Source organism: Tachysurus fulvidraco, chromosome 1 (assembly GCF_022655615.1).
Source record: "Tachysurus fulvidraco isolate hzauxx_2018 chromosome 1, HZAU_PFXX_2.0, whole genome shotgun sequence".
Classification (NCBI taxonomy): domain Eukaryota; kingdom Metazoa; phylum Chordata; class Actinopteri; order Siluriformes; family Bagridae; genus Tachysurus; species Tachysurus fulvidraco.
Window position 1 is genome coordinate 19,290,356 of NC_062518.1, and position 14,958 is coordinate 19,305,313.

General features: G+C 42.5%; 2 protein-coding genes across 4 annotated transcripts; both read right to left on the minus strand.

Annotated features, from left to right (window-relative positions):
• Window positions 1–63: 63 nt before the first annotated feature.
• gipc2 (GIPC PDZ domain containing family, member 2) lies at window positions 64–7,940 on the minus strand. 3 transcript variants are annotated; one of them, XR_007144374.1, is made up of 7 exons: window positions 7,342–7,940; window positions 2,212–2,397; window positions 1,676–1,856; window positions 1,350–1,462; window positions 1,175–1,256; window positions 820–1,041; window positions 64–787 (listed from the first exon to the last, which is right to left on the minus strand). XR_007144374.1 is itself a non-coding variant. In XM_027156754.2 (6 exons), the coding sequence occupies exons 1-6, from the start codon at window positions 7,633–7,635 to the stop codon at window positions 890–892; spliced, it is 1,008 nt and encodes a 335-aa protein (XP_027012555.1). In that variant the 5' UTR covers window positions 7,636–7,940; the 3' UTR covers window positions 64–889. The 3 variants fall into 3 exon arrangements, 2 of the variants coding, with proteins under 2 accessions (XP_027012555.1, XP_027012556.1); XM_027156754.2 differs by having other exon boundaries at window positions 64–1,041; XM_027156755.2 differs by lacking the exon at window positions 7,342–7,940 and adding an exon at window positions 3,223–3,407 and having other exon boundaries at window positions 64–1,041.
• A 1,797-nt stretch (window positions 7,941–9,737) lies between these two features.
• Window positions 9,738–14,719, minus strand: dnajb4 (DnaJ heat shock protein family (Hsp40) member B4). Its single transcript, XM_027156756.2, has 4 exons — window positions 14,237–14,719; window positions 12,372–12,508; window positions 11,736–12,161; window positions 9,738–10,206 (listed from the first exon to the last, which is right to left on the minus strand). The coding sequence occupies exons 1-4, from the start codon at window positions 14,445–14,447 to the stop codon at window positions 9,973–9,975; spliced, it is 1,008 nt and encodes a 335-aa protein (XP_027012557.1). The 5' UTR covers window positions 14,448–14,719; the 3' UTR covers window positions 9,738–9,972.
• Between the last annotated feature and the right edge of the window lie 239 nt (window positions 14,720–14,958).

The window sequence follows — 14,958 nt, forward strand, 5'->3', positions numbered from 1 at the left end:
TGTGTGTATCTCATGACCTTCAGACCTTTTTACAGCAGCAGAAATGAACAGGGAATCACTGGAAAGTGTTATAAATGATTTTATTGAACAAATAAATTAAAAGATTATAAATCTATCCAGCTATAAAATGAAGATGATTAAATGTTCATATTCTGTACAAAAAAAAATCACCCTTTGTCTAAAGTTACTAGAACATTTTTCCATGCTAAACCATAAATATCTTTAACACGCGTCCGGACGGATTCACATGATCCTTCGTCGGGCCAAGACGTGGACTGTTAAATCTTTTCACGTACAAAACGATCTAAAAACGTGCAGGCGTGAGCCGATGTTAAAGCGCATCCCTGCCGATAATAAACAGAGGAGATGGTTACAGGAAAAAAAAAGTACCCTGAATTGCTAATTGGTGTCGAATCACGTGACTATGGCACATGTCCTGATTTTGTCGTGTGTGTAAAAACCTCGTTTACGTCCTGTTTCAGGCCTCGGTGATGTAACTGAGGTTGTTTAAAACAAACAAAAACAAACGAAGCGAGTCTCGCACGGCGTCCGCAAATTAAAGCGCGATTCCGTTCGTTCCAATAAAATGCTATTACGGATGCTTACGGAAAAGCGTCCTTCATCGTAACCACGGAATCTAAACAGCTAACGGGGGTTGAATCGGACGGGAGACGATATTTTAAAATGTCCGGATGTACCGGATACAAAAGTGGTAAGGAATGCTATCCAGGAGAGTAAGTACACTTCGAGTGAGCTGTAGTGTGTGTGTGTGTGTGTGTGTGTGTGTGTGTGTGTGTGTGTGTGTGTGTGTGTGTGTGTTTTCCTCCTAAGGTCACAGTGATAAACAGCACTTGCTACTGATCGCGTGCTGTTTAATCTAAACGTTAGCCTAAAAGCGTCCCTGCTTGGCGTCTCCGATGGCTCCCCAGACGTCGAACACGAACTCGTCGGGGAAGGCGAAGTCTCCCAGAGCCTGGTCCAGAGCCTCGGCGAACTCGTCCGGGTTCACCTTGTCGCGTCCGACTTCCACCATCGTGGCGGCTGCGAGAGACGGAACCAAAGACGGCGAAAGTTTTAACCAATTGTTTTTAATACAGAAACGTGACCGATATGAAGTTGTGCTTAACTTTAGAGTTGTTTTTCAACTCTGGAACAAGAACGAGACGACGTTCACCTAATTCCGTGTCCCGGATGCCCATGTAGCTCTCCAGGAGGTCGTCCACTTTTTTTACCGCCTTCTCTTCAAACTCTGTGGGCTGCACAAGAAGTTGTTTAGCATTTAAAACGCAAAAGACCCAAAAAAACAAAAAAACAAAAAAAACATCAGAACCGTCGTGAACGGGAATCACCATTTCCTCCACGGTGGCCGGTCCTTTGGAGCGGAGTCTCAGAGTCTCACGTCCCGTGCCGATCCGCCCCTCCCCCTGAGGCTTGGATCCTTTCGATCTGGGCTCCAGCATCTCTGTAACATCACAAAGTCAGACGAAACTCACTCAAAAAAAGAAGAAGCAGCTACATTATGTGCTCCATCGAGCTCCTACACACAAAGGGGGTGCCAAGACATTTGGCTCTGCTGCTGACCAGATATTAAAGAAAACATCACCTGGCCACCTGAGACAAACACCTGGGTTTGTAGGAAACTATGGTCTTTAAAAAAATATTTAAAAAAACTCACCAAAAGCCTTCATGGGTTCCACCAGCTTGAGCTTGAAGGTCTGATTTTTGGGCAGATCCTTAAGCATGCGAGCGACTTCATAGTGCCGCGTCCCCACGATGTTCTTCCCGTTAATGCACTCGATATGGTCACCCACACAGATCACCTTCACGCCGTCTGCCACGCTGCCCTCCTTTATACGCTACGGACAGAGTGAGACAGGAAAATGTTTGGTTTTGCATAAAGTGAAAAGAAATCTACTCGAACCGACCCGCGGGATGACCGAGGCGTCGTTTCTGCGTCGTGCTTTCGGTCTGTTCATTCTAGTCGTTTTACAAACACTGTTTTGTTTTTTGTTTTATCACACACGAGATTTAAACTTGCTGCGCGATCGTTAGCAGTGACCCGGTTTCATGTTACACACGGAGCAAGCTGATTGGCTGCCGTTCTCCTGTATTTGCTTCTCATTTGCATAATACTGCGAAGTTTTGCCCCACCTTCCTTATGGGATTTGAGGGGGAAAACCCAGTGTTTGTGATGCAAAGTTCTGGTCGCACCTTGATGAAGGCGAATCCACCGCCGTTGTCCGTGATGGTGAGGCCCAGCGCGTCCTCCGCCTTGAACACCTCCACCTCCTTCTTGATGCCTTTCACGTGAGCGAAGATGAAGTCCTCCAGGCCGATCTGACCTCCGAGCAGCTTCTCCATGTCGATTTTGTGTGTGTTCAGCGTGCAAAACAGGATCTGTGACCAGAAATAGACAATAGACGCGGAACTCTTAATAGTCACGAAAGCTGGTTATGGTTATGAATTTTTCACCGGTTAAAAAAGATGATATGGAGAACCTTGGGGTATTATGGTGGATGTGTATCATGTGTCGTGTGTGTGTGTTGTGCTGGGACTTTGTGTGTATGTAAAGCGTTACATTTCCCTAAGAGAGCCTCGGACCTCATATTACACTGTACTTTACCCATAATTCACTGCACCGGTACTTCCTGCTCTTACATTATAGTGGCTCTAAATGTTACTAGGAAACCCCACTGACACTGGAGTGTGTGTGTGTGTGTGTGTGTGTGTGTGTGTGTGTGTGTGTGTGTGTGTGTGTGTAGCGTTTTGTATTAATCAACTATACATGAGCAGTAATGAGATCACAACACGTTTGCCTACTCGGATGATAAAAGGGAGATCTGGCAACCTGTCGAGCTCTGAAGGACGCACTACTAAACATCTCCCGACCTTTAACAGATATTAAACATCTGCCGATCTGCTCCCCGTCCTCTGAACCGACAAGATAAGGAGTGTGTGTAAACAATAAAACACCACACGGACTGTACGAGGGTAATCAGGGTAGCTTTTGGATGCAGAGGGAACAAAACTGGCCAGTCTTTTGCCCCTTGTGTAACGTGTGTACTCTGTGGACACACACCAGCTGACACACACACATTCATAGGCATGTTGCCCATGGTTACCAGAGCGTATAAAGAGGCCGGATTAAATGGGAGCATGGAGAGGATTTTAGAATGAAAGGACTCACACACACACGTATGTGGCAAATTCACAGGCACTCACAGACCCGTTGCCAAGGCTGCCACTGACATCACGCTGCCCGTCACGAACACGTCTCAAGAGCACAGGATGCTCCTCTTCCTCCATCCTGACGCAGCTCCCATAGTACAAAAAGCTTCACTTACTTACACACACACACATACAGACAAGTAGCAAATCTCTTACACACACACACACACACCCCTACCTGTAAATAGCTAATCAAACACACACACACCTACCTGTAACTAGCTAATCAAAACACACACACACCTACCTGTAACTAGCTAATCAAACACACACACACACCTACCTGTAACTAGCTAATCACACACACACACACACACCTACCTGTAACTAGCTAATCACACACACACACACACCTACCTGTAACTAGCTAATCACACACACACACACACACACACACACACACACACACACACACACACACACACACACACATACCTATCTGTAACCAGCTAATCACACACACACACACACACACACACACACACATACCTATCTGTAACCAGCTAATCACACACACACACACACACACACACACCTATCTGTAACTAGCTAATCAAACACACACACACACACACCTATCTGTAACTAGCTAATCAAACACACACACACACACACACACACACACCTGTAACTAGCTAAACACACACACACACACACACACACACACACACGTCTTTCAGTTCAGTACGCAGTAGTTTTTATTCTGCTTTCTGGGCTGAAACGTTTCATGTTTATGTACTTGGCAGCACCGGCAGACAGCTCCCACAGCTGATAACTAAAAACTAAAACTGTGCTTTATTAAATCCCTGCTTTCTTATTTATTATTAAATCTCTGCTCACTTATTCATTCATCCATCCATCCATTCGTCCTTGCATCCATACGCACCAACCTCTAGCTCAGATTTTTCTGCCTTTAAAACATTAACCGGGTTAAAAACGCTGAGTCTCTGCGGAGGAGAAATGCAGTTTAAACGACTCTTTAATAAGTTTCACTGAGCGGTTAATACGACGTGACTGTGGGAGCGGAATGTGCATCATCTGCGCTTGTTAATCATAAACCAGGTTTAAAGTGTATCCGCGTTTTCTCTCCGCTATTTAAAGCATTTGGGCTACTTCGGGTTTACATTTAAAAGAACTCACTAAGGAATAAACTTCATATCGTTTTTACGCCTTATTGAACGGCGAATCCTGTCGAATCCTCGATTCTGATTGGACGGAATGGTTTGGATCCATTTCCCCTTCATAGCAGCAGCCCTGGCTGCAGCGAAGCTGTAAATCTTGCTCTAATACGTTAGCGTTTCTATAGTAACCGCTCGTTCACGTCGTCCATAAATGTCTCCTTTATGATGTTTATTTAACCCGCAAATAAATAAATAACAAAATTGAAAACTTTTTGAAAAACTAAATCCTTCCTGGGGGGCAGTGGATTAGTGGTTAGCACACCTCCAGGGTCGGGGGTTCGATTCCCACCTCCACCTTGTGTGTGTGGAGTTTGCATGTTCTCCCCGTGCCTCGGGGGTTTCCTCCGGGTACTCCGGTTTCCTCCACCAGTTTAAAAGACATGCATGGTAGGTTGATTGGCATCTCTGGAAAATTGTCCGTAGTGTGTGAGTGAATGAGAGTGTGTGTGTGCCCTGCGATGGGTTGGCACTCCATCCAGGGTGTATCCTGCCTCGATGCCCGATGACGCCTGAGATAGGCACAGGCTCCCCGTGACCCGAGAAGTTCATATAAGCGGTAGATAATGAATGAATCCTTCATATTCTAATCGCTGTGAAGGACGTCGTCACGTCTTTACTCGTCTATGCAATTATCCAGAGCTACAAGACGACGAAACCTTGTGCATGACTTGGCCAAGTTTGCGTTTGAATACATTCCACTCAGCTGCGAAACAAAAGAGCCAGAGCTTTTCACAGGTGTAAAATATGTTCACGGGCAGGGAGGGAGAGAGAGAGGGAGAGAGAGAGAGGGAGGGAGGGAGTGAGTGAGGGATATCTTGTTTCTGTCTGGGGGCAGGGTGGGGTGTATGATATCCTTCAGTGTACGTCAGGGCCTACAGTTGAGCTTCAGGCCTATAGTAACCTTTAGCCACAGAGGAGGCGAAGTCTGTTCTACAAAGCGCTACACACACGACTTACATCACCACAGACCCGACTGGAAGACCAACAGGTTCAGGGCGAGTTCTTTCACGTTCTGATACTCGCATTTTCTCCACCTGCTCACGTCCTGCTCCCTGAAGCTGAAGTCCACAAGGCGGCTGACACATTCAACAACACTAGCATTCAAACTCCAAACAAATGAGCGCAGGGAGCTCAGACACGTGCCTTTGTGTCTCGTTGACGCTCCCAACAAACGGACTTCGAACGGTGTGATAAAGTCCAATCCACACCCTGTTAACTTTACAGCCTGGTCTCTATTGTGAAGCCATTCGCTTTAATCAGCGTATGAAACATGCTACTAAGTAAATCCCTGCCCAATTTCTAGTGAAATATTTCGCACAAGTATCAGTCGCTTAATTATTATGTACAAACGATAACGCAGTCATCCGAAACGATGCATTAATCCTGTTAAGCAGTATGTTGGCGTATCAAAAACCTTTACTGAATAACCGCTTTTTAACTCGGCTCACGGTATCTGAACTCATCGTCCGTTTCCACCCCTCAGGACGTGAGGGACTTCCTGTCAAAGCCCAGAAACAGCGACCCCGCCGACGCTGAGCATTTAGGAAAGCCTCTTCCTGTTAAATTATCCATCTGTGAAGAGGACGAGACTCGAAAACTTCAACGACACACAAATCCTAGCAACTTTTTACCTCATGTGTTCAGTGTTTTATCTGTGTTGCTCTGAAATGAATTAAAACACCACAAACCAAATCCATCTAATCATCAAATACTTAACCAAGCTTGCTAGCAACCTTGGCTACTACTTTACATTACACAGTAATTAGCCGAATTCTAGTTTCTTTGCTAACTGGGCTGAGCTAAGGGATTTTTCAGCATTTTTAGTCAAAACACTTGGATAAAATTAGCATGGTGGTTGCTAGTTCCATAGCAACCTTGTGGTTAACACAACAGAACAGCTAGCTTATTGTTATAAAGCACAGTATACAAGCTAACATGAGTTTAATTAGTTAGTCTAGCACTAGAATGATAATTATATAATTGTTGCTAGTGTCACAGTTGTTTTTCCTCCTGTCCCCCCATATAATTGTGAAGTATCTTTTTTTATTTGCTTGCGATTTCTGAGCCTGTCACAGCACATTGTTGTATAGCTAGCTGAATGTTAGTTTGCTAAGATAACAAGCTTGGCTACTAGTTTACTAGTTTAAGTAAGTTTGCTAAGACGTTCATAAGTAATTGACTTAACATCAACTGAGTGACTATATTAAGTGTGTGTATGTTATTTTTGATGCTTCACTGGTTCAAATAAATGACTTAACAATCAACACGTCATGCTGTTTGCCTTCCAGTAAACTTTTGGCACCTCACACACCCACTGACCTGCTTGACTGGTTTCAATGATTCATCCGGAATGATTAATCAGCCTTTTTTCTTATTATTTCTTTAACGAATAATGCACATCAAATCTATGATCCTTAGATGGATAGTGTTTGATATATTCATACGTTTACGCAATATACACCCCCCACCCCATGTTGTGTGTCAGTTATTCAGTTAACACTACAATCAATATATCTAATATTAGACTTTCTTAATATCTGAGATTTAGGAGTTTAAACGTAGATGAGTGTGAGATGTATTATTATATATACATTCACACACACACACACACACACACCACACCCATCACATACACACACGGCTTGCTGCTGGTGAAAATTTGAACAAACCACAGACTGTGTTATTACAAGACACACACTGGGCCTGGTTCATTTCTCTCTCACACACACACGCGCACAATGGAACTTTCTGTGGCTTCATGATTAATGGTGCACTTTATTCAGGTGACAGATGGATGGACAGGTGGACAGACAGACAGGTCGTACATGCAATGTTGATATAGTGAAGAGGTAAAAGTGTAACAGTTTACTGAAAGACTTAGAAGGTCCTAGGAATAAAGTCCCCTGTGTGTAATTATTTGTGTTGTTGTTACCTCGGTCGTGTTGAGATTGAAAGCCTCTGCGATTTTAGCGTACAGCTCTTTAACGTTACTGAAGCCCTCGATGCGGCCGGTGGGGCTGCCGTGCGCGAGCTGCGTGTGGAACACGAGTTTGGGGCGCAGGTTCGCAGGCGGTGGCGCGAGACCTCCGGTTCCTCCTCCGTTAACGGCAGCGCTCTTTCCCGTGTGCCCTCCGACGCTTCCTCCTGCTCCACCACTTCCACCGATCTCCTCATTCTCCACCAGGCTCTCCCGCAACTTCTTCTTCTTCCGCAGGCCCAAAGGCATCTCGCGCTCCTCACCGGGGAATCAGGGCAGGTGGAGAGCAGGAGGAGGAGGAGGAGGAGGATGAAGAAGAGGGGGAGCAATAAATCCGCGCGGCAGGTACAGAACGCGCACTACAGCATTAGACTAAACCACCTGTTTCAGACACTGATCTTATTCCAATCGCCAACACAAACTCTGACCGATAAACAGACTCGGTATGGAAAACAAACCGGAAGCGCGTTTCCTCGTTATTACACAAACTCTGACCGTCGGTGCGCAAACAACACCAAGGCTCCAACAGCGCTGAGTGCGCACGCGCACACCGACAGAGGACCGCGCTACGTCATACAGAAAGTCATTTACCTGCGTCAGGTGTACGGCATGCAGTGGGGTTATTAATGCAAACACGTACACACACGTTTAATATGGAACAAACACGTGTCAAATTTACATCAAAACAGCAACTCGTTCATAAATACGGACATTCATGACTGGGGGGGTTATATTCATTGTTATATTCATGTTCCTGTAAAAACACATGTATGATAGAGAGAGGCAGAAAGAGAGAGAGAGAGAGAAATAAACAGATAGATAGATAAGTAATATATCACAATATCACGTGTCCCTGAGAACACGAGCCCATGATTCCATTCACCAGGTAATCCGCCTGTTCCACGCTGCAGCTAAACACGTGGCGCCCCCTAGTGCACATGTGGCAACTTTACAACAACATCAACATCTCTATTTCTATTTCTCAACATCTCTAGTTCTCTTTCTCAACATCTGTAGTTCTCACCCGCCTCATTGGTTAAAAACCCCGAAATAAGAACAAAAACATCTAGACTATAACCAACAATCTAAAATGACTAAAATCTTTTTATTCTTTTCAAGAAACTAAAATGAAAACAAAATCCAAATCAGTCGCCACAATGAACACACACAAAATAATTTCAGCCAGGAATCCTTTCAAAGTGTTAAAAATGATATAATACTAAAGAATAAAATAAAATATATAAAAAAATTTTTTTATAATATAATTAATATTAAATTCTTCGTTAAAAAAAACACTGACCCTTAATTTATTTTATGGACATAATCCAATTATTTAAAAAAAACAAACACAGATTTGTCTTTAAAGATTCTTGTTCCTCAAAAATAAAATGTAAATTCTATTAAAGTAGACATTATTTATTGTGATTTATAGTTATATAATTATAGGAATTGTTTAATTTTTTTAAATTGTATTAAAAGATTAGCTTTAAAAAATGAATGACTATTTATTCACGTAACAGAAATAATAGAACACCGTGTAAAAAATCGTTCAAAGCTTCCTGGATGCCTTAAAAAAAATTAAATAAAATAAAAAAAAATCGCTGTAATTTTTTAAAAATTCTTTAATAAAAGAAATTGCACTTTTCCGCTACATGATTGAAGCGCATGGGTAGATATTGCACTTTTCACGGCAGGTTTACATTTTTCTGCGTCTTTCTGCACAGTCCAACACAACCTCAGTTCATTTCGGTTCGAGGCTGTCGAAATGTCACGGGTTTGAAAATTCACAAATGTAATTTAGGCTTGATAGCTGACTAAGAATTAAACATAACATTAGCTACGAAGACAGAAAGCTAAATGTTGCTTGTAAACCTGTTCCTGGCAGAAAAAATAAACAAAAAAAATTTTTTTCTTTTAAAAATACAGCAGACTTGTTTCTGTGTTTATATATATATATATATATATATATATATATATATATATATATATATATATATATATATATATATATATGTATATATACGTATATATATATGTATATATACGTATATATACATATATATATGTATATATACGTATATATATATATATACGTATATATACATATATATATATATATATATATATATATATATATATATATATATAAACACAGAAACAAGTCTATATATATATATATAAATAAAAAACGAATCAGGCTCCTAACTGCACTTCCATATTTGAAAGTATAATAATAATAATAATAATAATAATAATAATAATAATAATAATAATAATAATAACACATTATAATCAGTGCACACTTTCCTCTAAAGTCACAAAATTAGAATGAAAACAATGCAAGCTACATGTAAAGGAGTCAAATCTGATGTTTACTTTCAGAAATGAAGATTGCACTTGCACGTTTATGACCTTATTTGGGCATGCAACCTATAGATTAAAAAAAAAAAATTTAAATGAAAGAACAAACACTGGCTAACTAGTTATAAAATAAAAAGAGAGAAATTGCACATTTGTGGGGCGTGTCGGCGATTTGTCCGAGTGTTGGGAGAGACTTAACGCCGCCGCAGTCCTGCTGCGTTCCCTTCACGAGGCGGGTAAGTGGCGTTTCAGCACGTCCTTGGCGTTGGACGGCAGACTTTCTGGAAAGTTCACGTCAAACTCCACTATGAGGTCTCCTCTTTGCTCAGGGTTCTTTGGGAAAGGCAGCCCCTGTCCCGCTATGGTCTTCCTCATCCCCGGTTTGATAACCTCCGTGATCTTCATATTGCACGTTTTCCCGTCTATCGTGGACACCGTAACCGAGCAACCGCACAACGACTGCAATCGTTGAAAAGAAGGGAAGTGAAAAGAAAATAAACAATCAGCCATAGCATTTTTCATCAAAACATTCATTAAAAATAAAGTTACGTTGACACTGGAGACTCCTTCTCTAAATATTACTCAGATTCACTGTGTTGACGATTACGCTTGAGGACGCAATGTGATAAAATCCAGACTAAATCGTATAACTGCGGTTTCACCTTACCCTATCATATACGATTTGTACATTAGGGCTTTAGGGCTTTATTTACTTTGTATACACAGCTATCTTCGATCCCAGGCCACGCCCACAAGAGACTCGACTAGAGTCTACACGCTTGCTCGTGTGACTGCAGATTAAGTATCACAATAAGAAACTGAAGATATAAATATTCGTTAGCGTTAAATGCTGATCCAATTGACGTTAGCTAACGATTGTAACCGTTAATCTCTGGATTAACGTTAGCAGCACGTATGTAAGGAAAAATCCGCCCCGGCTTTGACTTCACGCTCTTTGTGCCGTAGAAGGAGCTGCTAGGGAGTCGAGAGCGCTTTAGGTGGGCGAACGCTCGTCTTTTGGCACTTAACAGCTGAGATCAACTCTCGCCGCTCATAGTTCACATTACATAACAGCCTTCTGCTATAATAACACCACGACTGCTAGTGCTTATGAAAATGTACCGAACAGAACGCAGTGTCTGAAATATCTATATATCTATAACACACTGTCCGTCTATTAAAAGCACAGAGCTGGGGATTCATTTTCTATATGCTGTCTTTTTCTAAACGTAGCTATAAACGGATAAAAAGTGTGCTGTGATGTCCACACACCACCCATAGGATCTGTTAACACAGTCCTCGACAACTCTAAAAACACCACTTTACATCTGTACACCCACATAAACGTCTGCAAACACGATCCTTGACATTTGAAGAGATTTGTAAACAGCTGTAAAAATCAGTCATCATGTGTTTAAAAGCAGAATTATGACCCCGGCTGTCTAGAAACTAACACACCACAAACATCTGTACACGTATGGCAGCATGAGACTAGACATCTGACTCTGCCTTGACGTGAGCATCAACATCCATGACTACGAGCCCAAACATCTGTAAAAATCAAGTAACTTGACCCTCATCTACAGAACAGCTAGGCAAACATGCCTTAACATTAGCCTGAACATCTGTAAACATCTGTTTTCGAGCAAGCGCTATAACCCTTTTTTTTAAAACATGATTCACATCTTCAGCATCTGTAAACATCTCTTAACCTGATTCTCAGCATCTATAAACATCTCTTAACATTCATTAACATACCTTTCACATCTGTATACATCCAGTCACATGACCCCAACAACTGCAAACATCTCTTAATATGACCATAAACATCTGTAACTATGACTCTAAAAATCTGTTAACGTGAACGTCAACATTTACTCCAACATGCATCAGCAAAACCCTGAACATCTGTAAACATCTGTTTTCTGTAGCTAAAAGCTGAATTAAGTTTTGGACAGTTTACTGCAGCTGGAGTCTGGGATGCCCACCTGGCGCAGACTGATGCGAACAGGGTAGATGATGTTGGACCCTTCCCTCCTGAAGTGTGGGTGCGGCTTGTCCTTGATGACGAAGACGATGTCGGCGGGGATGCAGCCGGGGGACTCGTCGCCTTCGCGCGGGAATGTGATTTTGGTGCCTTCCTTCCAGCCACGCTTGATCTCGATGGACAGGATCTTGTCCTCAGTGCGTGTGGTGCGGCCGTCAGGGTTCAGGCGACGGCGTGAGATCTTCATGCGCTTGGTGCAGCCGTGAAAGACCTCCTCGAGTGAGACACGCAGTTCGTGATAGATGGCCGGGTCCTGCTTACGCCGGGGCTGCCGTTCACGAGGGAAACCGTTCAGATTAAAACTCGTGAAGGAGCCAAAGGGGTCACCGGTGTCCACTTCCATGTCCTCATCATCTCTACCATTCACCTGATAACAGAATCATACAAATACCAAAGGGCACTTTTATAGATTTAGACCTGGAACATTGTAATTAAAACAAAATAAAAAGGAAGTGAACACTTTCGCCCAGATATTTGTCTTCTTTGTCATCATCTATCCCGTGTATTTTGTTAAACATTGTAATAAACACATTGTAACACAATTTAACTGATAAAATCCTTTGCCAAATGTGATCACCTTGCGGCCAAAGAACATCTCGAAGGGGTTGCTGCCACCAAAGAAGGTGGCGAAGGTGGCGTGCGGGTCTCCATGAAAGGTGTATGTGAAGGTGCTGCCCTGACCGTCGGACGCTCCTCCTCCTCCTCCTTTCAGGCCTGAACAGCATGAGATGAATACAACACCAGACACTGTTAAATATCTTTATCGGTACGGCATATTACATAGATATATGTCTCGCTAGTGCGTACGTGTAGTATGTACTCTAGCATATGTGTCACTAGTGCGTACGTGTAGTATGTACTCTAGCATATGTGTCACTAGTGCGTACGTGTAGTATGTACTCTAGCATATGTGTCACTAGTGCGTACGTGTAGTATGTACTCTAGTATATGTGTCACTAGTGCCTACGTGTATGTACACTAGTATACGTGTCACTAGTGCGTACGTGTAGTATGTACACTAGCATATGTGTCACTAGTGCCTACGTGTATGTACACTAGTATATGTGTCACTAGTGCGTACGTGTAGTATGTACAATAGCATATGTGTCACTAGTGCGTACGTGTAGTATGTACACTAGCATATGTGTCACTAGTGCGTACGTGTAGTATGTACACTAGCATGTGTCACTAGTGTGTACGTGTAGTATGTACACTAGCATATGTGTCACTAGTGCGTACGTGTAGTATGTACTCTAGCATATGTGTCACTAGTGCGTACATGTAGTATGTACACTAGCATATGTGTCACTAGTGAGTACGTGTAGTATGTACACTAGCATATGTGTCACTAGTGTGTACGTGTAGTATGTACACTAGCATATGTGTCACTAGTGCGTACATGTATGTACACTAGCATATGTGTCGCTAGTGCGTACGTGTATGTACACTAGCATATGTATCACTAGTGCGTATGTGTAGTATGTACACTAGCATATGTGTCACTAGTGCGTACATGTATGTACACTAGCATATGTGTCACTAGTGCGTACGTGTAGTATGTACACTAGCATAAATGTCACTAGTGCGTACGTGTATGTACACTAGCATATGTGTCACTAGTGCATATGTATATGTACACTAGCATATGTGTCACTAGTGTGGACGTGTATGTACACTAGCATATGTGTCACTAGTGTGTACGTGTAGTATGTACACTAGCATATGTGTCACTAGTGCGTACATGTATGTACACTAGCATATGTGTCACTAGTGCATACGTGTATGTACACTAGCATATGTGTCACTAGTGCGTACATGTATGTACACTAGCATATGTGTCACTAGTGCGTACGTGTATGTACACTAGCATGTGTCACTAGTGCATACGTGTAGTATGTACACTAGCATATGTGTCACTAGTGCTTACGTGTATGTACACTAGCATATGTGTCACTAGTGCGTACGTGCATGTACACTAGCATGTGTCACTAGTGCGTACGTGTAGTATGTACACTAGCATATGTGTCACTAGTGCATAGCACATCCTGTGAGAGCTCAGTCCCTGCCATGGATAATACAGCTCGTATTACCAGAACGACCGTTTAGTTGTCATTTTCTCACCTTCAGCGCTACCTTATAGTGCTTAACCTTATATGGAGTTTTGTGGGCGTGGCTATATGTCTATCAGCTGGATTTATTAGATTTTTCCCCCTTTTAAAATAAATTCTATATCATTTTTATGGTTCTTTTCACGGTAAACCGGTATCTCAGGTCTTGATGTATGACACCAGCTCTTGTTGCAGCCGCACAATAAGAGCTGTTGTCATGGAAACACAATATTTTATTTTATTTTTTTGCCCAAATAAGGTAATTATTGAAGAGCTAAATGAACCCCACGTTTATAAACGCTGTTTAAGAGGAAAAGCTGTGCTGTGTGTTTACCTTCCTCTCCATATTGGTCGTATACTTCTCGTTTTTTAGGGTCGCTCAGGACCTCATAAGCTTCAGCGACCTCCTTGAATTTCTCCGCCGCGTTGTTCGCTTTGTTTTTATCCGGGTGCCATTTTAGAGCTTGTTTTCTGTACGCCTTCTTAATATCCTCCTCAGCCGCTCCTTTCGCAATGCCCAGGATTTTATAATAGTCTTTCCCCATTTTTACCTTCTTCCTCTGTCAGAGTATGTGTGTGTGTGTGTGTGTGTGTGTGTGTGTGTGTGTGTGTGTGTGTGTGTGTGTGCGCGCGCGTGCGCGGGTCCTGTGATGGAAAAAAATCAAATAAAAATAATAACAACAATTAAACACCGATTAAAATCCCGTCCTGTGTTCCTAAGTTGTGGATTCAGCCTTTATAAACACTACAAATGGCTCCTCGGCTCTGAGACTCTTGCTGTTTTCTCCTTTAAATAGCCAGCCCTGTCCCCCCCCCCCCCCCAACATTCTCATCTGTGGGCTCTTTCTAGAAAAGTCAACGTCATTTCCTCCATTTTCCAGACTTCGATATCACCATTAAACCCATATACCAGGTTCCATACCGGATGCACGGCAGTTCCATCATTCCAGTGGTACACAAGTACTGAACTAACTACTGACACCATCTTCAAGGTCCAAGGGTTCTGAAAAATATCCTGTATCCGAAATCCCACAATACATCACTGTGGATTCAGCA

Coding starts and splice junctions, on each gene's coding strand:
- gipc2 (XM_027156754.2), bottom strand. CDS start 7,635: ATGCCTTTGGGCCTGCGGAAGAAGAAGAAGTTGCGGGAGAGCCTGGTG. Junction 1,257..1,349: donor CGGCCACCGTGGAGGAAATG/GTGATTCCCGTT, acceptor CTTCTTGTGCAG/CCCACAGAGTTTGAAGAGAA. Junction 1,042..1,174: donor CATCCGGGACACGGAATTAG/GTGAACGTCGTC, acceptor CGTCTCTCGCAG/CCGCCACGATGGTGGAAGTC.
- dnajb4 (XM_027156756.2), bottom strand. CDS start 14,447: ATGGGGAAAGACTATTATAAAATCCTGGGCATTGCGAAAGGAGCGGCT. Junction 12,509..14,236: donor CGACCAATATGGAGAGGAAG/GTAAACACACAG, acceptor CATGCTGTTCAG/GCCTGAAAGGAGGAGGAGGA. Junction 12,162..12,371: donor AGATGTTCTTTGGCCGCAAG/GTGATCACATTT, acceptor TTCTGTTATCAG/GTGAATGGTAGAGATGATGA.